Raw genomic sequence first — 27,407 nt, forward strand, 5'->3', positions numbered from 1 at the left:
TTGAAATATCACATTAGGAGGTAAAGGCAGGGCAATGAGGGGGTTTTCCTCCTTCGTTAAAATCTATATATACAACCCTTTGGAAGTTGCTATAGGGTAGATTATATAAGTCAGCTGTTACATAGAAAAGCATTTTTTGTGTTGCTAATAACTTTGGCCCCATTTGAAGAATCTCCACTAGTGACTAGTTTGTGCACTGAAAGTTTCGGGGTAAGTCGTCAAACAGAAGCGAAAAAAAAAAAGGGGTGGCCCAAAATGCTAAATCCGCAAACATTTTCCATAGACGTCCAAGGCGGGGCTACAGCATAAAACTGCTGAATGGAATTACACCAATAACACTTCTGTGATTTGGTGTAAATCCGTTCAGTAGTTTTTGAGAAATTAAGGTTAAAAAATATTTGTATATACATGGTCGTTGTGTGGGTGTTGGTTGACTCAGGCAATTCCAGAAGTGTAGAGCTTCCTAGCAGAGAACCCACAACCCCATCCTTCACAGTATCACATGGCAGTGGTTTTGTCCGTGAAGACCTTCACCTGTCCCACCTTGACAGTCGACAGAAAGACAAAATAAATCACCCGCAACCCCAACAGATTTATGTGGAAACGTGTTTCCATTGGAGACCATAGTCCTCTGGTCATCCCTTCTCCCAGGAGACCTCCCCTCCTGACTGACTGACTCCCCTGCCCTGGGACCTCGATTGTTTCCCTCCTTTGTTTGACAGTGTGTCTATTTAACTACATCCTTTGTGCCATTGTGTTGGTTTATTTGTGCTTTCGCCACTTTGTACAGCGCTCTGTTCATGCTTTATAAAACTTTTCAAATAAATAAATAATGAGGTTCCCTTGGTGCTGAACCCACTGAAATTTCAAATCCCACTGTACAACCCGCATATGCCATCTGTGTGGTTAACCAGCAGGATGCAGGAGGCCAATAAGTTTCCGAATCGCTCTCACTGAAACCCAGGTCAAGGGTTTAAACATTGGGATTATAGCCCAAATGTACTCGACTCATTAAGGCATAGGGAAAGCCTGAAACAGCACTGTATCCAGAGTTACCACCAAGGACTTCTGCATAATAATGGAAAACCTAGAGATGGTTAACAGGTTCGCTATCATCTGGAGGTGGCTCCTTAATGAATGACTGGGGTGAACTCGCCTTCCACAACCAGTCTTTGAGTTTTGGAAGACTGGTATATCCAACCTCCGAAGATGTACAGTGAAAATCACTACCACTTCCAGGAACACCTAAGGGGTGCTAGTGGGGCAAAAAGGGAGCACCACAAACTGAAAGTACTCATGGACCATTTGAAAATGCAGGTAATGCATGTTGGATTTCAGGGCGAGAATCTGAAAATAGATGTTTTGCAAATCTGTTACTATAATCCAGTCACTGGGATCCAGGCTGACAGAAATTGCACCAGAGTGAGCATTTTGAAGTGGGATATGATGTAGAACAGGACAAAGTCCGCCATCCTTTTTAAGCACCAACAAGTAACAGGAGTTGTAACCAGTCACAATTTCAGACGCCAGCACCCTTTCTATGGCACCCTTGTTCAAAAAAGAATGACATTCTTCTATAGGATGCACAATTGGTCTCCAGAAAACATTATGGTGTAGGAGGCCTGTTTGTAAGCGTGAATAGGAATGATGGGGGTTAAAATCCAGAACTATTTGAAGCACCAGTCTCTCCGGTGTGATGATTTACCACCAGTGGAGAAATAACTTATTGTGCCTTTAGCTGGGTGACAAAGCGCCACCAAAGACAAACTAAAACGCCTTTTCAGTGGTGAGGGTGGTGTGGGGTTGGGTAGTGAGTGGCCTCTGAGAGCCTGGAAGCTGTCACCCTGATCCCGACCTCTACCCCGAAAGGGTTGGGAGGTCTGCTGTTGAGGCAGGTATTGGCATTGCCTTTGATAGATGTCCCTCCCGAAGCCTTGAAAATAGCAATATTGGGAAACTGCTGCACGGGCACTGAAAAGATGAGGGAGAATGCTGGAGCCTGCTTCTCTTTAAAGTGCTCCAGGTCCAAGTCCACCATGTTTCTGAAGAGACAGTTTCATCAAATGACATGTCTATAACTGATGCTTGGATATCACAGGAAAAGCCTGTGGACCTGATTGGTGGTACCAAATGTCCGACTTAAACAGTTGTTAGTTTCCAGGCCTGATCTAATTAACCACTTCGCTGCGTCTTGCCCATCTTGTATGATCTGCTGCAGATTGGCTTGGAAGGCATCGGGATCGCAGACAAGATGTCACTCACCATGTTCCACAATGCATCCAAGTCGTGCCCCAGGAGGCAATTTGAATTCAGGGACCGGAGGGTGAGGCTGGCAAAGGAGAGCATCCTTATGCTAAAGGTCTCCATACAGTTGAACTTTCTGTCTGGAGGTGGAGTCAGGAAGGAATTAGGGTTCAACCTCTTTGTGGAGGTTTTTACCACAAGACTTTATGGCGAGGGATAATGGAAAAGGAAAGATGGGTCCCCTGGAGCCAGTCTGTCTCCTAGCAATCTGCTTGTTGGAAGGAGGGGAAGACCCTAGCTTTGCCCAAGTACCAGGTAAAGTGTCTGTGAGGGCTTCGTTCGATGGAGAAGCAGCTCTAAGAAGGTCTGGCCTGGCTGCAGGACCATCATGAAGACATTCATTTTAACTTCTACTGAAGGTAGCTGGAGGTGGAGGACCTCTGCTGCCCATGGCAAAGGATTCAGATTCCTCCATAGTTGGCCCAGGTGGAGTTGAGACCAGTGTCTGGGGATGTGTCCAGGCCTGGCCTCTTGAGGCCCAAACTTAAGTTCTCCTCATTATGAAGTCGAGGCTCCTCATCTAAATTGTTCATTGTGTGGTTCAGTCTGAAAAATGTTGTGTTAATGGAAGTGTGACTTCAGAGTCTGAATGCAGTTGAGGGTGGTGAGTCTTTGGCCAAGGTTGCAGTGGTTTTGCTTCTGAATCTGACAGGACCCTAGGGTCTTCCTCCACTGTTGGTGTCAATGCATGGATATGGTGAGTTTTGGCACTGGCTGTGGAGCCGCAGTAGGCCTTGGGGTGGACGCAAGAACGGGGCAGAGAGGCACAGTCGGAAATGGATCCGCCAGCATTATTCGGACTGGAAATTTCCTCTGGTCTGTAGGCACCGAAGATGTGCCAGAGGGATATCAAAAATAAGCAACATAGCCTCTTCAAAAGAAAAAGTTACTTACCTTCAGTAGCAATATATCTGTAAGAGACATAGATTAGTTCTAGATTCCTTACCTTGTGAATTACCCCAGCCGTCAGACTGGATCTGGAGAATGTTTTTGTAAGCAGTACCTCAGCGTGTCAAAATGTGGCATCGGTTTGCTATGTGTTCGTCATTGCCGTCGTGGTCGCCGGGATGACGTCGCAGCAGCTACTTAGACGTCGCCCTCGCGAGCTGACGTCAGTTCTTATACACAACATTCCATGCCAGAAGCGCAGAGCCATGCAAGACACTGACCACTGGTGCACAAACCTAGGGCCCTGAAAGGAAGTCCTTAACCCTAGAAGTCAGTTTGCAGAATGGGGAGGATGTGTGGGGTGGTAAGGAATCTATAACTAATCTATGTCTCTTACAGATATATCGTTACCGAAGGTAAGTGACTTGTGCATCTGAAAGAGACAATTAGTTATAGATTCCTTACCTTGTGAAAAAATACCTCAGCAATACTAACCAGTGGTGTGTCTGCGAACCAAGTTCACACCAGAAAGTCCTGGAGAACAGAATGGAAAAAGAAGCCGTCCCTCTGGACTTGGCTGTGCAGGCAGTAGTGCTTTCTAAATGTGTGCAGAGATGCCCATGTAGTTGCCTGACGGATGTCATTGAGAGGACCACCACGTCCCAAAGCAGTAGTACCTGCTGTCGCCCTGGTGGAATGGGCACGCAGCCCCACTGGAGGCTCCTTCTTTGCCAATGTATAGCAAGCTTTAATGCACAGAACGACCCACCTAGATATGGTCAGTTTGTGCATGGCCAGACCTTTTATGGCACCCACATAGCCGACAAAGAGCTGGTCATCCACCCTGAATAGTTTTGTGCGATCCAAATAAACTGAAAGTGCACATTTTGGACGGTGGTGCCTCTCTTCCTCCTTAGCACGATGCAGAGGCGGAAAAAAGGTGGGAAAAGTGATGGTTTGACCAATGTGGAAAGAAGTAACCACCTTAGGAAGATAGGAAGGTCTAGTTCTTAGGACGACCTTGTCTGGATGAATAGCCAGAAAAGGAGGTTTTGAAGAAAGAGCTTGGAGCTCATTCATCCTGCGAGCAGAGGTGATGCAACCAGAAAGGCAGTCTTTAAAGTAAGAAGTCAGAGAGGATAGTTATGAAGCGGCTCAAAAGGAGCGCACATAAGGTAAGAACCAAGTTCAAGTACCACTGATGCATTACGAAGGGAAAAAGATGAGTAATGCCCTTAAGAAAGCGATTTACAACAGGGGACTTGAAAAGAGAAGGCTGATCGGGAAGCCTAAACAAGGCTCGCATGGCTGAGAGGCAGCCCTTAATAGTGCCCAGAGCAGAGCTCTGCTGGGCCAAAGAAAGAAGGAACATGAGAACCTCAGAAAGAGGGGCAGAAAGGGGATCCACAACCTTCCTGCGGACCATGCCACAAATTTGTTCCATCTACAGGCGTATACCGTCTTAGTGGAGGGACCCCTGGCTGCCAAGATAACATCACAGACTTCGGGAGGCAGGTCAAAAGCCGTCAACTGCCATCACTCAATCTCCACGCAAGGAGGTAAAGGGTGGACAGGCTCGGGGGGAGGACCGTCCCCTGCTGCCACAGAAGATCCTCCAGAATAGGCAGTCTAATCATAGGAATTACAGCCATATGTAGCAGCTCGGGGTACCAGACTCTTCATGCCCAATCCAGAGCCACAAGAGTGACCTGGGCCCGGTCGCGCTTGATCGTCTTCAGCACTCTGGGCAGAAGTGGTATAGGCAGAAAGGCGTATAGAAGACCGCAACTCCACTCGCAACGAAAAGTGTCGCTGAGCGAGTGCCGCCTTGGTAATTCCAACGCGCAGAATTGCTGACATTGCGTGTCCTCTTTGGTGACGAATAGATCTAACCAAGGCTCTCCCCACTGCTGCAAGAGACTTTGCACCACCTCTAAGTGAAGACGCCATTCGTGATTCATCATGCACCTGCGGCTGAGTTTGTCCGCACTGGCGTTCAGTGAACCAGCCAGGTGTTGAACCACCAGGGATATGCCCTGATGTTCCACTCATGTTCAGAAACTGAGAGCCTCTTGACATAGGGTCCCCGAACCCACCCTGCCCTGGTTGTTCCAGTACCACATGGGGGTGGTATTGTCCGTGAACACCTACACTACTCTTCCCCGGACAGAGGGAAGGAATGCTTTTAATGCAAGATGAATCGCCCAAAGCTATGGACCCGGAGACCAGAGGCCTCTGATCTCCACCTCTCCCATGTGGCCATCCCATCCCAGAAGGGATGCATCAGTCACCACTGTGAACTCTGGTTGGGGAAGGGAGAGGGATCTGCCATTGACCCAAACCTGGTTCGTTATCCACCACTGCAATTGTCGTGCAGTGCCCTCCGACATCTGAACGCAATCAGGCAGATTCCCCTGATACTGTGCCCACTGGAACTTCAAGTCCCACTGCAAAGCCTGCATATGCCACCTGGCATGATCTATTAGCAGGATTCAGGAGGCCATGAGGCCCAGCAGCCTCAGGGTCATTCTGAACGAAACCCGGGATAGAGGCTGAAAAATCTGAATCATAGCCCAAATATCCCGCACTCGCTGCTCGGGAGGATAAGCTCGGAACTGCGTAATGTTCAGAACTGCTGCGATGAAAAGGAGCCTCTGAGTGGGAATCAGGTGTGACTTTTGCATGCTATTAGTAAACCCCAGTGAGTGCAAGAGGTCCACTGTAGTCTGTAGGTGGGAAACTACTGCCTGGGGTGAGCCCGCCTTCAACAGCCAGTCGTCGAGATAGTGGTACCCCTCAACTGCACAGATGAGCTGCGACCACCACCATCAATTTCGTGAACACACGAGGGGCGCTGGTAAGGACAAAAGGAAGCATCATAAACTGAAAGTGCTCGTGGCCTACTGTGAACCGCAGCTAATGCCAGTGGACCGGCAGGACAGGGATGTGAAAGTAAGCGTCCTGCAAGTCCAACGCTACCATCCAGTCTCCAGGGTCGAGGGCAGACAGGACCTGAGCTAGTGTCAACATTTTTACCTTCTCCTTACGGAGGAAGCGGTTGACGTTCCCGAGATCTAAGATAGGACGCAGGCCTTTGTCCTTGTTGGGCACCAGAAAGTAATGGGAGTAGCAACCACAACCTACTTCTGGAGCAGGAACACGCTCAATGGGTCCCTTGGCCAAGAGAGCCGTAACTTCCTGTTGGAGAAGTGCCAGATGATCCTCTGACATGCAATAGTACTGAGGTGGCATGGCTGGGGTGGTAGTCTCGAAGGGGAGGGAGTAGCCCCTTTGGACTATTTGCAAAACCCACCTGTCTGACGTGATGGTGCGCCAGTGGGGGAGGTGATGGCGAATCCTGTCGCCCACTGGTGATTGGTAGCTCTAAAAGGTCAGACTATGAGGGTTTGGAGGCTGCTGCAGATGGGGCAGTGGTGGACTGGCCCGACAGTGGCCCCCAGACTCATGACAGTGGTTTTCACATCCCCGGCCGCGCAGGGGCTGGACAGCTTGTGCCGGCCTGTGGCTCTGGGCAAGACGTGGTGGGGCACCCCTTCCGTAACGACAAAAGGGGCGAAAAGCAGACTGGGCAGGACGGGTGCTGGAGAGGCCTTGTAGCGCTCTAGCGCAATGTCTGCTTTGTCGCCGAAGAGGTGACTGCCATCAAAGGGCATGTCCATAAGGGTAGCTTGGACATCCCTGGAAAAACCAGTCAATCTCAGCCAAGCATAGCGTCGAAGGGCTACCGATGTTGAAATCGTCCTGCCCAACGAGTCGGCGGTATCCAGTCCACAGCATATAGTACACTTAGCTGCATCTCTTCCTTCGGCGACTGCACGGGAGAGCACAGCCCGGGCCTCCTTCGGGAACCGGGGCAGCACCTGTGCTACTGTATCCCAAACAGAGTGGGTGTAACTGCCCAACAGACATGCAGTGTTTACTGTCCCAAGCTGGAGGAAGAAAACATCATCTTCCCAAGATGGTCCGACTTTTTGGATTCCCTATCAGGTATGCAGTAGGGAATGTTTCTTTGGAAATGGAAGCTTGGACCACCAAGCACTCAGGGGTGGGGTGTTGGGAAAGGAATGTGGGGTCGCCAGGAGCCGGAAGGTGGTGTCGGGCAATCATCCTATCCACAGGAGATCCTGTGCTGGGCTTCGACCAGGTGCTTCTCTGAAGGGCTTCACTGTTAGAATGTCTGTTAGGGCATCACTGAACTGCAGCAGTGGCTCTGAAGAGCTCACTGCCGGTTGAAACACCTCTGTCAGGAGGTTAGTCCTGACTGCCACTGAAGGTAGCTCGAGGTTGAGAGCCTCAGCCGCCCTACGCAACACCACTGCGTAAGAAGCTCCCCCCTCCTTAGCCATGGTAGGAGGAAACAACATGCCAAACTGGGGAGGTATCCAAACTACTGTCTTCCCCCAACTCCTCTCTCCATTCCGGGTTGTAGTCCAACTGGTCAGTTAAAGTGTCACCAGACCCCTCCCAGTCCTCTTTACCCTCCTCTGGTTGCCAATCTGTACCTTAAACACACCAGGTTTGAACAGGGGAAAAAAAGTACCCGTCGGTCGACGCATGTCCGGCTCCCTGTCCAAGTTAGGGTGGAGGCCAGGGTCGATGCCGGTTGGCGACACAACCCGCGTCGCCAGCGGACGTGGTGCCGGTGGATTCATCGTTTGGGAGTTGCTATGAGGTTGACAAGCGCTAATCCGGATCCAGGCCTGGATCCAAGGGTACCCTGCGGTGTCGAGGCCAGAGCTGCCGGCGTCAAAGGCCCATGGCTCCCAGCCGAGTCTGCGGGGCTCGATGGCACGCCAGAGTCAGGCTGTGTAACCAGGAGGGGCACCCGTCACATCGGCCGATGGACGGCAAGAAGTTGAAGAGAGACCGTACTTCTGTTTCAACTTACCTGAGGAGTGCGAAGACTTCAAGGATGAATGGTGGTGGTGGTGACTCCGTGACCAGTCCCTCGACCTCCAGCACGACCGGGACCTCGAACAGCGCGGAGCATACTGCCGGGCCTTGGGAAGCTTTCGGGACGGCTCCCGCAAAGACTATTAACTTAGCTGCCTAGCCAGTAATACACAATAAAACACAACCCTGGCATAGCCTTATAATAACTCAGAGCCCCTTACCCTTACACCTTTCATATTAAAGATTGATTTTCTGAAATAAACTGTCTCCGAAACTCAAGGTTGGGTATTTTCATTACTTCATTTAGGGTTCTCGTTACTTTGGAAAAAAAGCAAGCAATACATTCAGATCAGAGCAAGAACTTCTTAACTAAATTGCTTTGCAGTAAAAAACAGGAATGGAGCATTGCAATTTGAAAAACTAAGCACACCATTAAACAAGCATTGGCATGGCCAATAGGTCTCGCATTTGGGACCTTATAAGTGTTTAGCCATGAAACAGTTGATGTTGTTGCACCAAGAATATTGTGCTGCATAATTAAATATTTATAAGGTCCCAAAAGCGAGACCTATTGGCTGTGCCAATGCTATAGCTACTGAAAGACATTACTGGTGTATAAAACCGTGCTCTAGCCCTTTTCAGTATTTCTCCACACGAATTTCCACAAAATTTCTATTCTTTTTATTTCTAGTCATATACCTCAATTCAAAAGCAGATAGGTTTCTAGAGCACCCAAAGCACGATGACACATAGGAAGTCCTGCATACTGAGCATGTGTCACTTCTGAGTAGTGAGCATAAGTTTACATGACAAAATGGAGGGTGGTGGGCCAGCTGCAGCACACAATGTGTAACAGAAAACATCACCATGAATATGTCTCTCTTTAGCAATATTAATAAGGAATCATATGCAGTGGATGAGGTGGCCTTGTAGCAGCACATAGAGGTCAGAAAGCCGTTCATACTTTACTGCAATAATGCAAAGCATTAGTAAAGTCAATGGTCTGCCTGCACCGGACACTAAGAGTTAGAACAGCTGACACCAATTACAGATATGCTGCATGGCGACCACCATCCCAAACCCAGCCAACCATGCATTTCCTCTCCCTAAGACTTTTAAGCCCACCCAATTCCTTGTGTTTAGTAAGAAAACACTGCCATGCTACACGAGACTCTATATACCATGTTCCTCCCTTTGGGCTACCACAGTATCCTTAAAGCCCTCATCAGTTCCTTACCTAAAAGCAACCTGAAGCCCCCCTTTCCTCCACGAGGCCCCTCTCCAAAAATGCAGCCTATCAAAACAGTCATGCATTAATGTACCCTCTGTAAAACTCTGTGGAAGAACACTAATGCCAAGGCAACACCATCACAAAGGGATGCACCTCTATCCCCCTCCCAGGCTATAACTTCTCTAGAGACCATAAAACAGCTAATCCACAGCTCTTTTCTTAAATCAACAGTGCTACTCTCTAGCCATGAGGAATGGAAAAGGCCTTGACAAGAACGCTGCCTGAGCTCATAGTACTCACATTCAACCTCTCAAGATAATCCTTTCCTGTTGAATTCAGATATGGGTCCCGGGGAGACCCATGAGGTGAAAGCTATAGTCTGATCTGCAAACAACCATTACTGTCATGCTGCGTGTTCCCATGCCGCACACCTCAAACCACTTCTACAGGTCAGAACTTCATAGGAATCTTATAATGTCCAATTTGGCCCACAGGCTTGCAAACAGATATCACAATGTTGTTGCGTAAGGCCTCGCCTCTGCGAACACGTCTTCTCTTCCAGTTCACCATACCCCAAAATTCCAATAGACTAACCAGGAGAGCCCCTGTAAAGCACCATAGGAGACCCCTAAGGCAACTATGCGCCCACTGGAATGCAACCTGACATATCTGCCCTGGTATGTGAGGACCCTGCTCTCCAGCTTCAATCACCCCTCGGCAGACCCCTCCAAACCTCACCCCTTCTCCTAGGGGTTCCATGCAACAGCGCACACACTTTACATGTCTTTAAACAGCAGCACACATGAGTCCCTAGCAGCAAAGACTCACCTCACACTCCCACCCTGTCCTATGGAGGCGCATTAACGGACAGAGCAGCTCAGCCAACCAGGTGCCCAGCTACCGGGCTAGCGCCCAATCAAGGAGTGGAGGCAGGACCGTGCTCGCTATGCTCCCATGCCCCTATCGTGTTCATGTGCAGTTTTGCCGGAGCCTCCAACATGGCGACCTGCTTTACAAGGGCATCTGGGAGTGTTAGTTTCAGAATGCTGCGGCTGCTGGAGTATTTCGGAACATGCAGGATGAGAAATACAGCAAGAGCGGGTGGTGGAGTCTAGTCTTATGGTTGAGATAGTAAATCACGATGTAGTTTAAGATAGGAAAAACCTCTATGAAAGTGCATTCTGTTTTTTGCAGAGAGTTATACACAGCAAATCTGTCACATCGGAAAAGGGTTTAATTTAAGTCATATCTCTCGTTAGATTATATTAGGTTGCATCTTTCCACAATCTAACCCGATTCATCACATGAAAGGGGTCATGTTACATGATACTTCTATAATAAAGATAAAACAAGCGTGTTCCTCGTGCTAAAAGGAGGCAGCAGGGGGAGGGGCAAGAGGAGGGGGCGAGTGAAAGCGTTTCACTTGCGAGCAGCGCCAGGAGCGATAATTGCTACCATATGGTGCCGCGCGCACCCGCAAGTGAATCGCCACACGTGCACGCGTTGCCAATGAAGGCAATGGAACGCGTGCACGTTTTTGGCTGAAAAGCCAAAGCGTTCGCTAAAGGTCTTTTTGCCTAGGCAGCTCATGTGCGCTGTGTAGGCGAGACCTAAAAATAGTATTCTGGCAGTTTTAACATTTCTTTTAGCTCTCATTTAGAACATACAAAGAGATGAACACTGAATGGAATTTGGGTGCACAGATTACTTTAAAGAAAAAATATTTTGGAGGACAAATTTGCGTGAATGGAATATCCTTGTGTGAAAAAAAAGACAGTTGTATGACAGAAAATCTGATAACCGAGCTGCAAGACAGCAAATAATAAAACGTCAAGGTCATGTAATTTACCTTTCTCTTTTTCTTTCAGATAGGCTGACACCAAATCATGTAAAAACATAATTAGTTCAGCATCCATTGTAACACAAATGTGGTCCGTGAACTCAGTAACCACACTGCACTCCACTGTTGGCTTACTGTTGGCATCTGTAGTAACAACACAAATGACATGGAAGAAATCAAATGCATGCCCTCATGAAATGATTTATTTTTTATTTTTATATTGTTCAGAAATGCCGGTGGGTTCTTATACGTTTATTATAGTGACTGTTTTAAATCCACTATGAGCAGCTGCCATTTGACGAATCAATCCACTATGAGCAGCTGCCATTTGAAGAATCGATCTCAATTTAGGGTCAACTGATGCATGCATCACAGAGTAAATAATGGGAAATTAAAACCTGGGCTTTGAAAAGTCACCTTCTTAAGTGACTCTGGGCAGCAAAATCACAGTATTTGTAAATACCTTGTAACAGGGGTTCCTGTGGTTGTTGGACATGAATGGATTTGAAGTCCAGCTGCATCCTTGGCAAAGCAAAAATAGTTTCAGTTTCATGGTTGTAACTAGTACTACCTCGAAATCCGCTTATCAAGTTTGAGTTTTTTACTTCTGTGGTGCACTCTGTATCCTTGGCATCAACATTTCGAAGCAGGTTAAGCTCTGTAGGAAATGTACAAATATTGTCACTTATTGCAGCAATACGCTCATAGAAACAGACATTGTACACTTACATCTGATATTAATGAGGAATATGAACTATTTTTTAATCCTTCCTTTAGTACATTAGCCAAGTTTTTCTCCATTGAAAAGTCTCAATAAAATAATACAGAGAATGTCACAAACAATGATACAGACCAATTCTAAGTATTGTAGGCTATAACACTATTTACTAGAGAGAAAATATTTATCTGGACAAAAGCGTTCTCGACCCATTTGTGGCTAATAAGCACGGGTGTTGTCCCAACAGTTAACAGTCAAACAAGCTGAGTAAGTTACTTACCTTAGGTAATGTTTTATCTGGTAGAGAAAGGCTCTAACAGCAAATTCTTTACTTTAGAATCCTCCCATGGCGCAAGACTGGATCCAGAATTTTTTCCCCACATCCCATCTGTTGCGCGACTCCGAATCAACGTCATTCACCAGCTGCAACGTCGACGGAGATCATATAAATCCATTCGCCGACGCACCAATGTCAGTTTCTTCCGTAAACATTTTCTGCACTCAAAACTCGGAGCCGCCTATAGAAGCTGTGAATAGGAACAGTGTGCCAAAATCAAACTAAAGGCACCAAAGTGTCAAATATCTATCTATTAAAGTTTTAACCATAATTCAGTATATGAATATCCTCACCAACCTCGAGATGAAAGAGAGCCCATATATGTAATAAAAATGGGATTCTTTCTCACCTTCTCACTCAGAGTGGGGAGGATGGGTGGGTCGCTAAGGAATCTGCGGCTAGATCCTGTCTCTACTAGATAAAGAATTACTGATGGGTAAGTAACTTGCTTATCTGATAGAGACATCAACCCAGATATTCCTTACTTTAGATTCAAGTGCCAAAGCCATACCATTGGAGGAGGGTCTGCAAACAATAAACATGAAAGTTCTCTTACTAAGAGCAACCCGGCCCAAAATAACAGAGAGAGAAGACTAAAAATGTATAATAACGCAGGTGTGCAGATACATATCCTATCTTATAGAGTCCTAAGAAGGGGCCTTAGGTAAATAAAGTCGCAAGACTCTTAAACCACTGGAATAACATACCAAGGTCAGAAAGACAAGACTGTCTTAAGATCTCTTTTCACAATAACTGTGGCCAGAACCCCAGTAAAAAAAGTCAATAAACACATGGTAAAGATATCACCCATGTCAATAAGACTTAACAACCACATGGTTATATATTCAAATCAGGACAGGATGTTCAAACCTATGAATGCAGAACAGCCAGCAGTGCTGCTGACCCATACCTGTAAACAACCTATGAACTGGACTGTTCCATAAGAACACAGAGAAAATACATCCTCTATGAAGAAAATAAATGTTCATATCATAGAATCAAAGACAACCATAGCCCTCTACTGATATAGAAGCAGTTCTTCCATAGAAAAAGGAACCAGAGATATACAAGGATCTCTAGGACATCTCTTTTATACAAAATACAGATATAAATGGAGACATAGGAGTAAAACATTCAAACGCCTTTGTATACACAAAATAAAATGTAATTTAAAAGATAGCTGAAAGAAAAATAACCCACAGGCAACAGTGACATAACAGTATGCGCCTATAGCGGAATCATGCTCTTAGAAACACAACAGCATCAGAGTAATGCAAGTTGCTTAAAAGATAACCATTAACCATGGCAGCATTCAATCAAAACAGATGTCGAGAAGTAAAAGAAATGTTGATAGCCTAACCAACACGAAGGTCTGCACAAGACCTTACCATATAAATAGAGAGCATCCTCGATGGACTGTTAAAAGCTGAAAAAGACAAATAATAATTTGCCTAAACCTCTAAGAGCAACACTTCGCCAAGAGAGAACCCAACCTACAGCCCATGAAGGTTGAAAACAAGGAAAAGAGTTATCTACTCAAAACTACAGACCGATAGATAATGAAGGGAATCACCCTATAAGAGAACCCTAATCCTGAATATCTGTAATAACAGTCTTCAACAAAAGGTAGAACTACGAGCCCATGCCTCTACCCTCAAGGACCAACCTATATTAATTCAGAATTGAGAAGAAATGGTACACCATAGAGGGAAATGTTCACAAACAACCTTTTCCAATAGAAGGAATATAATCACTTAAGATACCATATCTGCCTGAAGGCCTACAATAACATGATATCACACCAGGAAGGAAATACAGCAACCAATAATCCTGAGAGAACATGAACGTTCTCAACAACACTGGCCATAAGACAGAACCTGAACAGCAATATAATGGAATAAAACATCACAAGACAAGTGTTTGCTAATAATATTCTATCTCCAACAGACGTAGAGAACCTACTCCATCACGCAAACACAAGGCCTGTACCATGGTAAAAACCTAAAGTACCAATTACTTACCTTCGGTAATGGTGTATCTTGTAGAGACGATTCTAGCCGCAGATTCCTTAACATAGAATTATCCCCAGGCGTGAGACTGGATCCAGAAAACTCTTTTCTGCCACAGCATCTCTGCACGCCTGGGGTGGCACCAAGGGGCTCAGCCCTGACGTCGTCCACGGGCATGCTGTCAGCAAGGTCACATAAGCCCGGTCCTTTGCTTCGGAGAACTTTTCCGCGCCACCACGCGGAGCCAGTGCAAACAAAAACTGTGAGAGCATGGGAACAGTGTGCAATAAGTATAAAAAAAGAAAGAGAAGCAATCCATGGTGAGCAGCAGCACCTCAAAAGGCAGTGTCCGCACTGCAGACCAGAACACCTATGACCAAAATAAGAAACATGGCAGCAGCCCACAGGACAGTCATACAAGGGAAGGGAAACACCCTCCCAGGGGACAGAGGAACCCAAAGGACCTGCAAGAAAAGGCAGCAGACCGAGAAGACCACGGTCACAGGCAAAAACAATAAAGGGGAGAAAGTCTTACAACAAACGCCCCCAACAACTCCTCCAGGGCACGCCGAGGCCCTGCACGAGCGAGGGACTTAAGCACCACCCAGAGACCTCCACCTAAAAGGACTGCAAGGAAGGAGAGAGCTCCAGATGAAGGGAAACACAAAGGACACAGGAATCCACCCACACAAGACCAGCCAGAGCTCGCAACCATCAGGAAGGAAGCGAACAGGACAGCCGAAGAGGGCAGCCGAAGAGGGCAGCCACGCAAGGGAGGTGAATACAGAAATGTCAACCAAAAAGGGGTGAAGACACCCGGAGAGCCCAAGCCACCCAAAAGAAAGCAAGAGCAGGCCCAATTAAAGAGGCCCCTGTAGAGGCAAGGTACCCAAAGGAGACCAGAGCCAAACGTTCCTGGATATTTTCAGGGAAGACTCCATCTCGCAACCAGGAGTGGCGCCGGAGGGCAACTCACAGAACTGGCCCTCAAAGAACAGGGAGGAAGGGCGGGTTGTGAAGGAATCTGCAGCTAGAATCGTCTCTACCAGATACAACATTACCGAAGGTAAGTAATTGGTACATCTGATAGAGGCTACTAGCCGCAGATTCCTTAACATAGAATACATATCCTAGCCATACCCAGAGGGGAGGAGGGACTGCGAGGGGAGCCCCCAAGCCCAGAGGAACACAGAGCCCCAACAGGGGATGCAGCAAGAGGAAAGGGAGGATAGAACAGCTCCCACAAGGTAGGGGCCGCCGAATCCCGGAGGAGCGAAGAAGTCTCCGAACGAAGCCAACAACAGGAGTCAGCAACAGAGAACACCCAGACCCAGCGAAGGGACCATAGAGCGGGGAGGCGCCTCACAGCAAAAGAGAGGAGCAGACGGCACACACCGCGGCCCACTGCGGCAGAACACACACACACACACCACTACAGTGCACAGCCGGAATCCCGGCAGAGGCCAATGAAGGGGCACATAGCACTTAGAGCACAAGGCAAGCCAAGTTAAAAGAGGCCAAGAAGAGGACCCAGAAAAGAAGCGGCCCAGTGGCACACCCCGGGGCAGCGACTCACCAGAGCGGACACAAAAGGAAGGCCAGAAGGAAGGAACAGTGCCAAAACTAGCCAGACCAAACCGTCCCAGCAACAAGCAAGACGGGACCATCAAGGAAGAGCCCACCGGGGGCACGACCGAAGGGCGCCCCGGATCTCGAGGCAGAGAAAGAAAAAGAAGAAAGTCCACCCTAGGCGGCATACAGTGATCTCAGGGAACCAAGGAACCCAAGAGGGTAGACACCGTCACCCAACGGAGGAAAGGGACAACACAATAGCCAACAAGTACCCCACCTGGGGTAGGACACGTCCCCAAACAGTAGCAGGGGAAAAAACCTCTTTGTGGTAAAACCCCGCAGCAGAGGAAAAAACCAAAAGGCCCGCAGGCAGCACAGCAGGCGGCTTACCAAGCAGCCAAACACACGAAAAAGTTGAAGGACCGAACCAGCAGCCGAAGGCACAGCGAGGACAATCTGACCTCAAAGACCCACTCCAACCAAAATCAGACACATATGTAACCCCAAGGAGTCGAGGGAAGAACAGGAATCAAGCCACCACAGGGTCGAAGGGCCGACCAGCAAACAAGCGCTAAGGGCCAAGAAATGACCACTAAGGCAGGCTGCAAACAGAACCAGACTGAAACGAAGACAGCGCCCCAACGGAGCAAGGGATAAATGTTACCCAAAGAACACACCAGTACCGACCACCAAACTCACGGAGGAGGAGGACAGAGGCCCGCAAGAATCGCAGAATCCGCATGGTTGCTAAAACAGAACCACTCCGTCAAAGGGCAAATTGACCAAACGTTCCTGGATATTTTCAGGGAAGACTCCATCTCGCAACCAGGAGTGGCGCCGGAGGGCAACCGAACACGCCATACCACGGCCACGACAGTCCGCTACATTCAAAGCGGAATTCAGAATATACAACGCCAACTTGCTCCGCAGGTCTGCCCCAGCCCCGTCCGCGGAGATGAAGGCACAAGGGCCTCTGTGGAATCCCAGAGGGCAGTTGTAGCCCGAGCCAGAACACAGAGCGGCTCTCGAAGAGGCAAAAATATTACGCCCCCAAGAGTCCAACCAACGGGCCTCCCGCGACAGGGGGGCAACACTGAGGGCAAAGATGGAAAGGCAGCCTGAAGAACAGGGCCCTGGGCGGAAGGATGGGAAGAAAGGCAAGCAGGTCCATGCGGAACCGGGCGGTGGTGAAGAAGCAATGGCTGAGGCTCCGGGTCCCCTGAAGCAGGGCGTCCCCAGGCCCCCAAAAGGGAATCATGGAGCGACACTTCAAACAGAAGCAAAGGCTCCCCCCTACCAGAGCCCTGGAGGAACCTCCAACAAATGGTCAGGAGGCACCTGCGCAATCAGGAAGCCCATCTGCAAAAAATCCCGGCAGCCAGGGTGAGGGCCCGGACAAAGGCGACGCCTGCCGTTGACGGACCGTGCAAAGGCGAGAGCAAGTCTTCTGTGGGCGGAGGCTGCAAGCTTAGCCGCCCTTCTCCACGCCCCGCCGGTGGAAGGAAAGGCCCACACAGAAGGGACGGGAACCCCACCGAAGAGTGAGGAACCTCAGGGACGTCCGGAGGAGACGAGACAGCCACAGGGGCGGAGCCACGCAAGAAGCAGAACTGCGGTCCTGGAACCCGCGCGGTAGAGCTAGTCCCAGAGGGTGCCGGAGAGAAAGTAACTCGGCACCCGGTCTCAGGGGAGGAACAGACCAGAAGGCAGCAATTGTCCGTAGATGAAGGAATGTCCGGCGAGGAGTCAACGCAGCGACGACAGAGAGACCTAGACGCGTGCTGGAGCGTCCTCTACTGGGGCCGGGCCCCCCACCAGCGCTGCCGCGTCTCCCCTCCCCGAGGGGTCGGGCTCAACTCCACAACCACCTGTTGCGCACGACAAGGCGATGCCAAGCAGCGGCGCCGAAACGGCGCCAGCACGACCCCGGAGGGGCCTACCGCCGGTGGAGAGGGACGTGGGGAGGCACACCCCGACCCGGCCTCAACCCGCGGCGCTCTACGGCCTGGGGAAGAAAGCCGCTGACGCCAGACAGGCGCCAGCTCAGCCTCTAGGTAGGCATCGGCCTGTCCAGAAGGCCAAGGGGAACCCGGGAAAGAGTCCCAAGTCCCGGCAACCACCTGCGACACCACAGGGATCGCCGTGGGTCGAGGAGGGGAACCCCCAAGGGCCGCACCTCTGCGACACCACACCACCCACTCCTGAAGCCGCACCTTGCGGCACCGGTGACTGATCCGCTGGTGACTCCACAGCTGGCCCCGCGCGAGGCGAGGGGGCCGCGGAAGTCTCAGAGGGATGGGTGGGGCGGAGGGAGGCCTGCCGAGCCACAGCGTAGGCCTCCATCTGAGCCCTGGGCGCCCCTTCGCCGGGGAACAGCGGATAGGGGGCCAATGTCAGAGGACGCATGTCCCGAAAGGAACTTGCACCCCCTGCCAACCGAGGACCAGGCCCCGGAGGCAAACTGGTAGACTTACCCACCGGCGAGCAACGTCCAGGAGCCGCGGCGCGGCCAAAAACGGTGAGTCTTGGACCCCTCCGGGGACAGACGCGGGGACGAGGCCGACCGAGACAGGCGGGCCAACAGCAGCTATATCCGGCGCTCCTGCCGGGACTTGGGCTTGAGCTGCTGGCATGCATCACAGTCCGTGGAGTCGTGGTGTTCGCCCAAACACCACATGCAGATGGGATGGAGGTCCGTCGCGGACATCAGACGTGCACACTGATCGCAAGTTTTAAAGCCCGAAGGCATTGCACACAGTTAACCAAGAAAAAACGAGGGAAGGCCTGAAAACAGGCGTTAGCAGAGTAAACCAGATCGGCGTGGCACGCGGAAAAGAAGAAAACTGATGTCAGCGCGCCGGGGCGGGGCTTATGTGACCTCGCTGATGTCATGCCTGCGGACGACGTCAGGGCAGAGTCCCGTGGTGCCGCTCCAGGCGCGCAGAGATGCTGTGGCGGAAAATAGTTTTACGGATCCAGTCTCACGCCTGGGGATAATTCTATGTTAAGGAATCTGAGGCTAGTAATCTCTATCAGATGCCACTTAATAACAATGCAGGCTATTGGTACCTTCAGAGAAAATATCAGAAGGAATCCTAGGATAGACACTCTAGCGCCGTACCCCACAAAACCTATTAGGCCAAGCCTTTCAAGAGGGTCTTGGCACCTAAGCTTATTTAAGGGTCAAATTGTACACCCCGTGACTTTATGGGATACAAAATCAAAAATATCACTGAGAACTACTCTATACATAGCAATCAACATGAGATAAACAGTGCATAAGCTGAACAGAACCCTCTCAGCCCATATATAAACATATAAAAATGTAAATTTATAAATAAATGCCCATTCAAAAAAATGCTCACAACAGCATACAAACAATACCCCACATAGGGTATAGTATATACCATCAGGGTATCAATCTTGAGCCTAAACTCTTCTCCAGAGTATTTCAAACTGTAAGACCTGTATAACAGGGCTAAGAAAAACAATATAGCACAAATCAGACACTGAACAACTGTCAACGACAGAATCCAGCACTTCTCAAGCTAGCAGAATAACCTAGAAAACCACTTATCATGAATATAACTTCTGAAAACCCAACTGCCCGGGATTGGAAAACACTAGTATCAATAACCTTTGAATCATGCAAAACACTACCCTGGACGTACCAATTCAAATACATCATAACTCAGTCGTGTAGATACCTCTCTACACAAGATCAACACTAATCTCAAGCTAACAAAATAGCTCAAGTGGACTTGTCAGATCGGCCAGCTGTGATACACCTTAGGCCGAATCAGCCTGATCACCAAATAAGTGGACACCATCAAATGGCATATCTTTAAGGCTCTCCTGTACAGGATCTGAACATCCAGACTGACACAGCCATGCATGCCTGTGCAGAGCAACCGACTGAGCCATGGCTCTACCCACAGAATCCCTGGAGTCCAAACTGCATTTGATAGTGAATTTTGCTGCCTCCCAGCCATATTGCACCACCTGCAATAACGAATTCCTGGCTTCTTCTGATAGAGAAGGCAGCCTCTGCGCCACGGAATGCCATAAGGCAAACAAAACCCTACCTATAACACATGTAGTGTGAAGAGATCTCAAAGCCAAGCTTACAGAAGAAAATATATTCCTCCCACCAATTTCTAACCATCTGGATTCCTTGCCTGATGGACCTAATGAAGGGCATTAGTGTTCGAAGAAGCTGTAGCAGGTTGTACCACCAGCCCTTTTGTAGTGGGATGACGCAAGAGACAATGAGCGTCTCCCGGGGCTTGACGATGCCTATGGCCCACAGCTCGGTCAACTGGAGCGCCTGGCAGAGGCTCTGCCCAAGCTCTCAAAAGAAGATCATACAGCGAATCCTCAAAAGGGAGCACCGGTTCCACTTCCGTCTCACCTTGATGAAGAATATTCACCAAGGGGTCCGTGGATAATTCCACTAAGGAGAAACTGACAACCAAACACCACAGCTGCCCTCTTCAATACTTCAGTTAACGAGGCACTTTCCTCAATTGTCATACCAGGTGAGGAAAGTAAATCTGAAACTGGGGAGGCCTCTAATGCACTAACCTCCCCCAGCTCAGTCAGCCAATTCCCAACCACAGGAGGCTGGACAACATGATTCAAAGGGTTTTCACCCCCAATATTCTCCCCTTCAGTTTCTAAACTGTGTATTCCTGTAGGAAAATTAGACAAGGGCTGAAAAACACAAGGAGATCCCAAAGAAGCTGGCACTGTCGACACTGTGTCAACGTCGGAAATAGGATCGACACCGACATCGCCGACCGTCGTCTACCGACCTCGCCTACTTGAAGTCCAAAGGCCTGTGCACCAGTGCCATCTCGAATCTGACAACGGATTTAGAGACCCCCCCCCCCTTTTATCTGTCATCGAAGGCGAACCAGCCTGTGAAGGCCCAGCCAGGGTACCCCTTGCCTCCTTTGGGCCAGAGGGTGCTCCAGAGGGAAACTGACACCCAAAACCTTTTGCAGGGAAAAATAATATTCCTGCATTTGAACTAGAGTTGGCTCCGCTCCGGGATACTTAGTGAGGCGTAGGGAAAACTCTTTGTAAGTGCTCCTGATGTATGTTTTGAGTGTTGGGTTCTTGGAGAATTCCCTGATGTCGACGGAGTCAGCCCCTCACCCTAAGGACTCCTCGGCCTGTCTCTACACTTCAGTGGTGAGTAACGACACAGCGGCTTCTCAGAAAAGCGCGCCACCAGGAGTTTCGTATGCCGCTTTTCGGACGGAGACGCTGGCAGGAACTGCACTCCTCAGAGTGGTAGTGTTCTCTGTGGCACCATAAACATAAATGCACTGATCCGTGATCAACATCGGTCTATCACAAGTTTTGGAGGGTTTAAACCCAGATGACATTGTCTGAAAATAGCTAGACAAGACAAGAGGTCAAGATGGGCCTGTAAAAATGACATTAACCGCTCCGGATCTGAGTTGCAAGCGCAGAAAAGAAGGAACTGACGTCAACGCGTCGGCAAGGGAGTTATATGAACTCCGTTGACGTTACATCCGGTGGACGAAGTCGATACGAAGTCATGCATCACTCTCTGTCGGCACGCGGAGGAGCTTTGGGAAAAAAATTACGGATCCAGTCTCTCGCCTGGGGAGGATTCTAAAGTAAGTAACCTGCAGGTAGAGGTCTCGATCAGATACTTACCTTTGTTAACACTCTTTCTAGTGGATACCCTATCTAATACTCTATTTAACTGCAGATTCCTAACTTTTAGAATATTTCTAAAAGTCAGACAGGATTGGCACCAGAAAGTGGTTCCCTGTGCCTCCACATCGACCCAGTTCTGTCCCGGAACTGACAGCTGGAGACGATTTTAAACGCCACCCAAGCGCACTAACATCCATTGCTTTCTTTTTTTCTGTAAATCTTTTCACTGAATTTTTCATAACTAGAAAACATTGTAATCAAACATTGTACCCACAGATATGTTATTGTTATACCTGCCCTCTGTGAACTGCAAGTAAGATATGGTGTTCTGCTCCAACTTAGGACATCCATTGCTTTCTTGTCACACCTTTGTACATGGTTCCAGAGTCAGCTCCTAACTTTTTCTTGTCAATTGGCAAGTTTTTTCTTGAAATTCTTTTTAAGGGTGCAAGGACACATGTTCCATCGTAAAATTGCAGGATTTAAACCTTGTAAGGACTGTCGCAAGAAGATGAATCTGATAGATCCCCAATAGGTGCCTCTCTGGTGTTTGTGTTACAACACCAAGTTGTGCAAGGAGTGTGCCCTTCTGTATACCAAGGCAATTCGGAATCGCAAAGCCAAGATGTACACTGCTGAACACCACAGGAAGTTGAGTAAGCCAAGACCAAGTCGAAAGTGCGCACTCGTTCCTAATCTTTGCCCACTCCTGTGACAACTCTTTGTCCCTTCAAAGTCTTCAGGTAAGCCAAAGTCTAAGAAGACGCGTAAGAAAACCACGTGGAACTCATCCCAGTCTCGTTACTCTCCCTCTAAAAAGTCATGATTACGTAAAGGTGCCTCTCAAATCCACTCCTGGTTCCCCGTCAAGGAACAGATTCTGTCCAAGTTCACAGACGTCAATTTCTTTCTTGACAGTGTCTACGTCCTTGAATGTGGAAGCCACCAACAAATCATCTATGCCAGTGTGCAGATCTCTAATTACGTCATTTTTATATGGAAGGAGGACATTCCACAGGTGTCCTCAGGAAGGTGGAATTGCAGTATGGAATCTGCAGGTCGATAGAGTATCCCCCAGAAAGTGCCTAACCAAAGGTAAGTGACTTGTTCTTCTGGTGGATTCTTTTAACTGCATATTCCACATGACTGAAGGGCCAAAATGCCCTTCTCATCCGACCTGGTTGCCAAGGCAGTAGTGCTTTGGAAACACAGGCGCGGATGTCTACGTTGTGTACTGACAAATATCCAGGACAGCATTCCCAATGCCAAGGCAAGTGCTTGGAATGGTGGAATGGGCCCTTAATCCTTATGGAGGCTGTTTCTTAGTCAGTGTGTAGCGGATCTTAATACAGAATACTATACAGCTAGACAAAGTAATATTTTTGCACTGCTTTGCCTTTCTTTCCCTCAATAAGTTTATTGTCTACCCTATGGTCTTTGATGCGATCAACATAAAAAACTCAGTTCTTTTTTGTGGTCCAAACAATAGAGTGTTGCCTTCTCTTTAAAGAGGTGAAAGGTGAAGCAAAGAACGTTGGAAATGTGATTTACTTCTTCACCTCACCTGAAAGGGGGTCACAACCTTAGGAATAAGGGCCATTCTAGTCCTCAGCACCAGGTTATTCTGAAAGAAGGTGTTGTTGGGGCGACCGAACTGAAAGAGGTTGAAACTCACTCTTGCGACAAGCTGAAGATAGAGGGGTAGCAGTGCATCGGCTCAAAAGGGGTATACAAAACAAATGTAAGGACCAAATTAAGATCCCACTGTGGCATCAGAAATGATATAGAAGGAAACATATGAATTAAGTGATTAACAAATCTCATGGGAACAGGTGATTTGAACAAGGAAAGCTGGTCCAATAAAGGCAAAAGGAATTAAAGGACCAGTAAAGGCAAACGGGATAAAAGGGCAGACAACTGACCATTAACAGTGCCCACTGCTAGTACTTGCTGGCCAAAGGCTAGACAAATAACAATACATCTGACAGTTTGGCCTGAAACAGGTCCATTTTGGGTGCCACATTAGCCTACAAACTTATTTCAGTAACTAGCGTAAATAGATTTTTAAAGAGACATCTGGCCACAACGATGACATTCTTGACTTTAAGGAGGGGGATTACATGCAGTCAACTGTCGCCTCTCAATCTCCATGCATGGAGGAGTAGAACCCATCCTGCTGCTGTGACAGAAGGTCCTCCTAAGCAGCAGCGTGATCAGAAGATAGATGACCATGCCCAGGTACTGCACTCTCCTGGCCCACTCTGGGCCACTAACATGACTTGGGCCCAGTCCTTCCTCATCTTGTGCAGCAGCAGTGGGAGGCATACAGGAGTGCGGTATTCCACTGAAGGCGGCATGCGTTTCTGACAGAGAGCCTTCTCCAGCACGCAAAAGTGCTGATGTTGCACATTCTACAAGGTTGCAGAGCGATCGAGCCAAGGTTCTCTCATTGCTGAAAGACGCCATGTGCTACTTCTGGGTATAACTACCATCCGTCATCCACTAGGTGTTGGCAATGGAGTTAGTCTGCCCTGGTGTTTAAAGCTTCTTTTAAGTGCTGGACAAAGAGGGAAATTCCCTGAAGACTCAGCCAGGTCCAGAGGCACAAGGCCTCCTGTCAAAAGGCCCAGGATCCCACCCGCATTGATTTTTGCAATACCACATGGCGGCGGTGTTGTCCATGAGGTTCTGAACCAAACTCCCCTTGACAGATGATAGGGAGACTTCCAACGACGAGCTAATGGCCTGCACCTCCAACAGGTTGATGCTGAAACAGCACTGAAGCCATTGTCACTACCGTTGGCTATGAGTGGGGTAGGAAAAGGGGTCTGCTACTGGCCCAATTGGGGTCGAGCAGCTACCACTTGCAGTCTGCTCTGAAACCTGTAAGGAATCTGACAAGTTCCCCTAGAGCTAGGCCCACTGAGACTTCAGATCCCACTGCTGCGCCAGCGTATGCCAACCGGCATGGAGGACTAGTAGGATTCAAGGGGTAATAGGCCAAGAGGCCTCAGAGCCACTTTCACTAAGACCCAGGACCTCCAAAGGTACACTCTGACAACCGCCATTGCTTTCGTGAGCACCCAATTTCCAAGACCAGAAGTCTCTATGGATCCATTTGACAAAAGAGTAAACTTCCTGCAGCAGAATGGACAAGTGCTCCTATTAAGGCGGCAATAAGGTGGGTGGAAAATATGGTGGGTCGGAAAGGAATGGCAGGGCATAGCCCCATTGATCTATTGATGGACGCACTTGTCAAAGGTTATAGCCTGATATCTTTGGAGAAAATGACTGATTCTGGCTTCAGCAGAGTGGTTGTGTGCTGCTGATGGTAAACTAAAGTGGCTTGGAGGCAGCTGCAGGAGGGGCATGATCTGGGAAATTCGCTGTTCCTACAGGCCTGGACATTTTCTGCTGGAACCCCAACCTCAAAAGGACTGGGGTGCCTGTTGCTGGTGTGGTGGCCCTTGGCATTGCTTGTTTGCGAAACCCATGGTGAAGCCTAAAAACTGTTGGAGATACCGCCTTGTGGGTGTGCAGAGAATGAGGGAGTGCTATGGCCCTGCTTTGTTTGAAGCGATGTAGTGAAGAATTGCTGCTCTCAAACTGGCAACACCTGTCAAAAAGCATATCCATGAGCAAACGCTTGAATGAGTACCAAAACGCCTGTGCATCTCATCTACGCATGGTTCTGGAGCACCTTACTAATTTTGACTGCCCTGCCTCAAGAGGTGGCAGGATCAAGTCCTGACCTTATGACATATTTGGCCGCATGCTGACTTTCTGGGCTGGTATCAAAATTGCAGTGACCAGAGTGGATTAGTGGTGCTGGATGTAGAGCCTGCTCTGGGGTCAGAGCTGAACCAAACACAGCTTCAGGAGGAACAAACAACACAGAGGACGGATCAACTGGCAGTAATATGACTGGAGCCTGTAGGCCCACTAGAGGGAGCTGGCAAGGTGCCAAAGATTTGCAACATGGTTTCACTGAAAGCTTCAATCTGTTGAGACGCCACAACCAGCCAAGGAAATTCCGGATTCATCATGATCAGCTGTGGAATCAGATTCTCGGCTGGGGACTGTGCTCGAGGTGTGCCTTGACATTTTTGCGACTTCTCAGAAAGAGAGTTGCAAGACTGGAATGAGTCCTACCTTGGCCTTCTTATGCTTCTTCTTGGACTTCAACTCATCTGAAGACAAGGATGTGACAAAGACTGTCTCGGGAACAGCCCCCAAGAGAGGGTCTGCAATCTTGAATTCAAGCAGGATTAGGTTTACGAGACTTCCCGCGGAACCGGTTGGCCATGGGAAGCATAAATGCACACTCCTGCATGACCTGGAGTCGTGGACCAAACACAGGAGACATACCTAGTGGGGATCAGCCACAGACATCTGCTTGTGACAGTAACTATATATGGTTTAAACCTAGTAGTTTTAGAAGGAGACATGTGTCCTTGCACACTGGAAAAAGAATTTCATTAAAAAAACTTGTCAACTGATGCGATACACCCAGTTATGTGACCCAGAGATAGGGTGCAGGCACCAAATAGCTAAGGCAGGAAATTTGCAACTTTCTAAAAGTGGCATTTTCAGAACTGTAATTTAACTTTTGACTTTACCATAAGTTAGGATTTGTCATTACAATTCCAAAAACACCAACCATGAACTGGCTACCTGTTCCTATTTGCAAACTACATGTATAAAATGTAATGAGGTAACTCAAATGTTATCCTATGGGGGAGAGGTAGACCTTGCAGTAGTAAAAAAACACCTTAGAAGTGTTTCACAACCAGGATATGTAAAACTTAAAAGTTGCATGTCGAACTTTAAAATATACTGTACCCTGCCCTTTGGGCTGTCCAGGGCCTACCTTAGGGGTGACATATATGTATTAAAATGGAAGGTTCAGGCCTGGCAAAAGGTTTAATTAGCCTGGCCGAAATGGCAGTTTAAACAGCACACACAAGCTGCAATGGCAGGCATTAGACATGTTTGAAGTGCTACTTAAGTGGGTGGCATAATCAGTGCTGCAGGACCACTAGTAGCATTTTATTTAAAGCCCTGGGCACATGTAGTGCCACTTTACTAGGGACTTACAGGTAACCTAAATATGCCAATTGAGTATAAGTCAATCTTACCATGTTTTAAGGAGAGAGCACAAGCACTTTAGCACTGGTTAGCAGGTGTAAAGTGTGCAGAGACCTAAAAGCCAACACAAATAAGTTTAGAAAGCAGGAGGGTGAAGGTCAAATGTTTGGGGATGACAATGCAGAAAGGGCCAAGTCCAACAGACGTGCCCTCCAGAAGAACAAGTTACTTACCTTCGGTAACGATATATCTGTAAGAAACATTAGTTAGTGTTAGATTCCTTACCTTAGAATATCCCCAGGCGTCAGTCTGGATCCGGAAACTTTTGCGTAGCAGTACCCCTGCGCGTCGGTAGGCGTCGTCTGCAGGTGTCCCCTGCGGCTCCGCGTCCGTCGTCGGCGTCGTGCGCCGTGATGACGTCGCTGGAGTACATAGACGCCGCCTCCGCGCGCTGACGTCAGTTCTTTGCACACAGCATTTCCGCGCCAGGAGACGCAGAGCCATGAGAGAACCAACACTGGTGCCATGTAAAAACTAGGGCCCTGAAAGGGATGACCTTAACCCTAGGTATCAGTTCGCAGAACGGGGAGGATGGGTGGGTTCGGTAAGGAATCTAACACTAACTAATGTTTCTTACAGATATATCGTTACCGAAGGTAAGTAACTTGTTCATCTGAAAGAAACACGTTAGTGTTAGATTCCTTACCTTAGAATACATACCCCAGCAATACCAACCCCGGTGGTGGGTCTGCGAACCAATACAAACTACACCAGAAAGTCCTGGAGGACAGAACGGCCAAAGAAGCCATCCC

At 48.5% G+C, this 27,407-nt stretch overlaps 1 protein-coding gene across 15 annotated transcripts in view; it reads right to left on the bottom strand.

Annotated features, from left to right (window-relative positions):
• BLTP1 (bridge-like lipid transfer protein family member 1) overlaps nucleotides 1-27,407 on the bottom strand; it is a 1,831,302-nt gene that overhangs the window by 16,846 nt on the left and 1,787,049 nt on the right. For all 15 annotated transcript variants that reach the window (XM_086962202.1, XM_086962209.1, XM_086962198.1 and 12 more), the window contains 2 exons: nucleotides 11,641-11,835; nucleotides 11,187-11,321 (listed from right to left, as the gene is read on the bottom strand). In XM_086962202.1, coding sequence (XP_086818328.1) covers nucleotides 11,187-11,321; nucleotides 11,641-11,835 — 330 coding nt within the window. The remainder of the gene's footprint in view (nucleotides 1-11,186; nucleotides 11,322-11,640; nucleotides 11,836-27,407) is intronic.

The sequence above is a fragment of the Lissotriton vulgaris genome, chromosome 3_1, assembly GCF_964263255.1.
Source record: "Lissotriton vulgaris chromosome 3_1, aLisVul1.2, whole genome shotgun sequence".
Lineage (NCBI taxonomy): Eukaryota > Metazoa > Chordata > Amphibia > Caudata > Salamandridae > Lissotriton > Lissotriton vulgaris.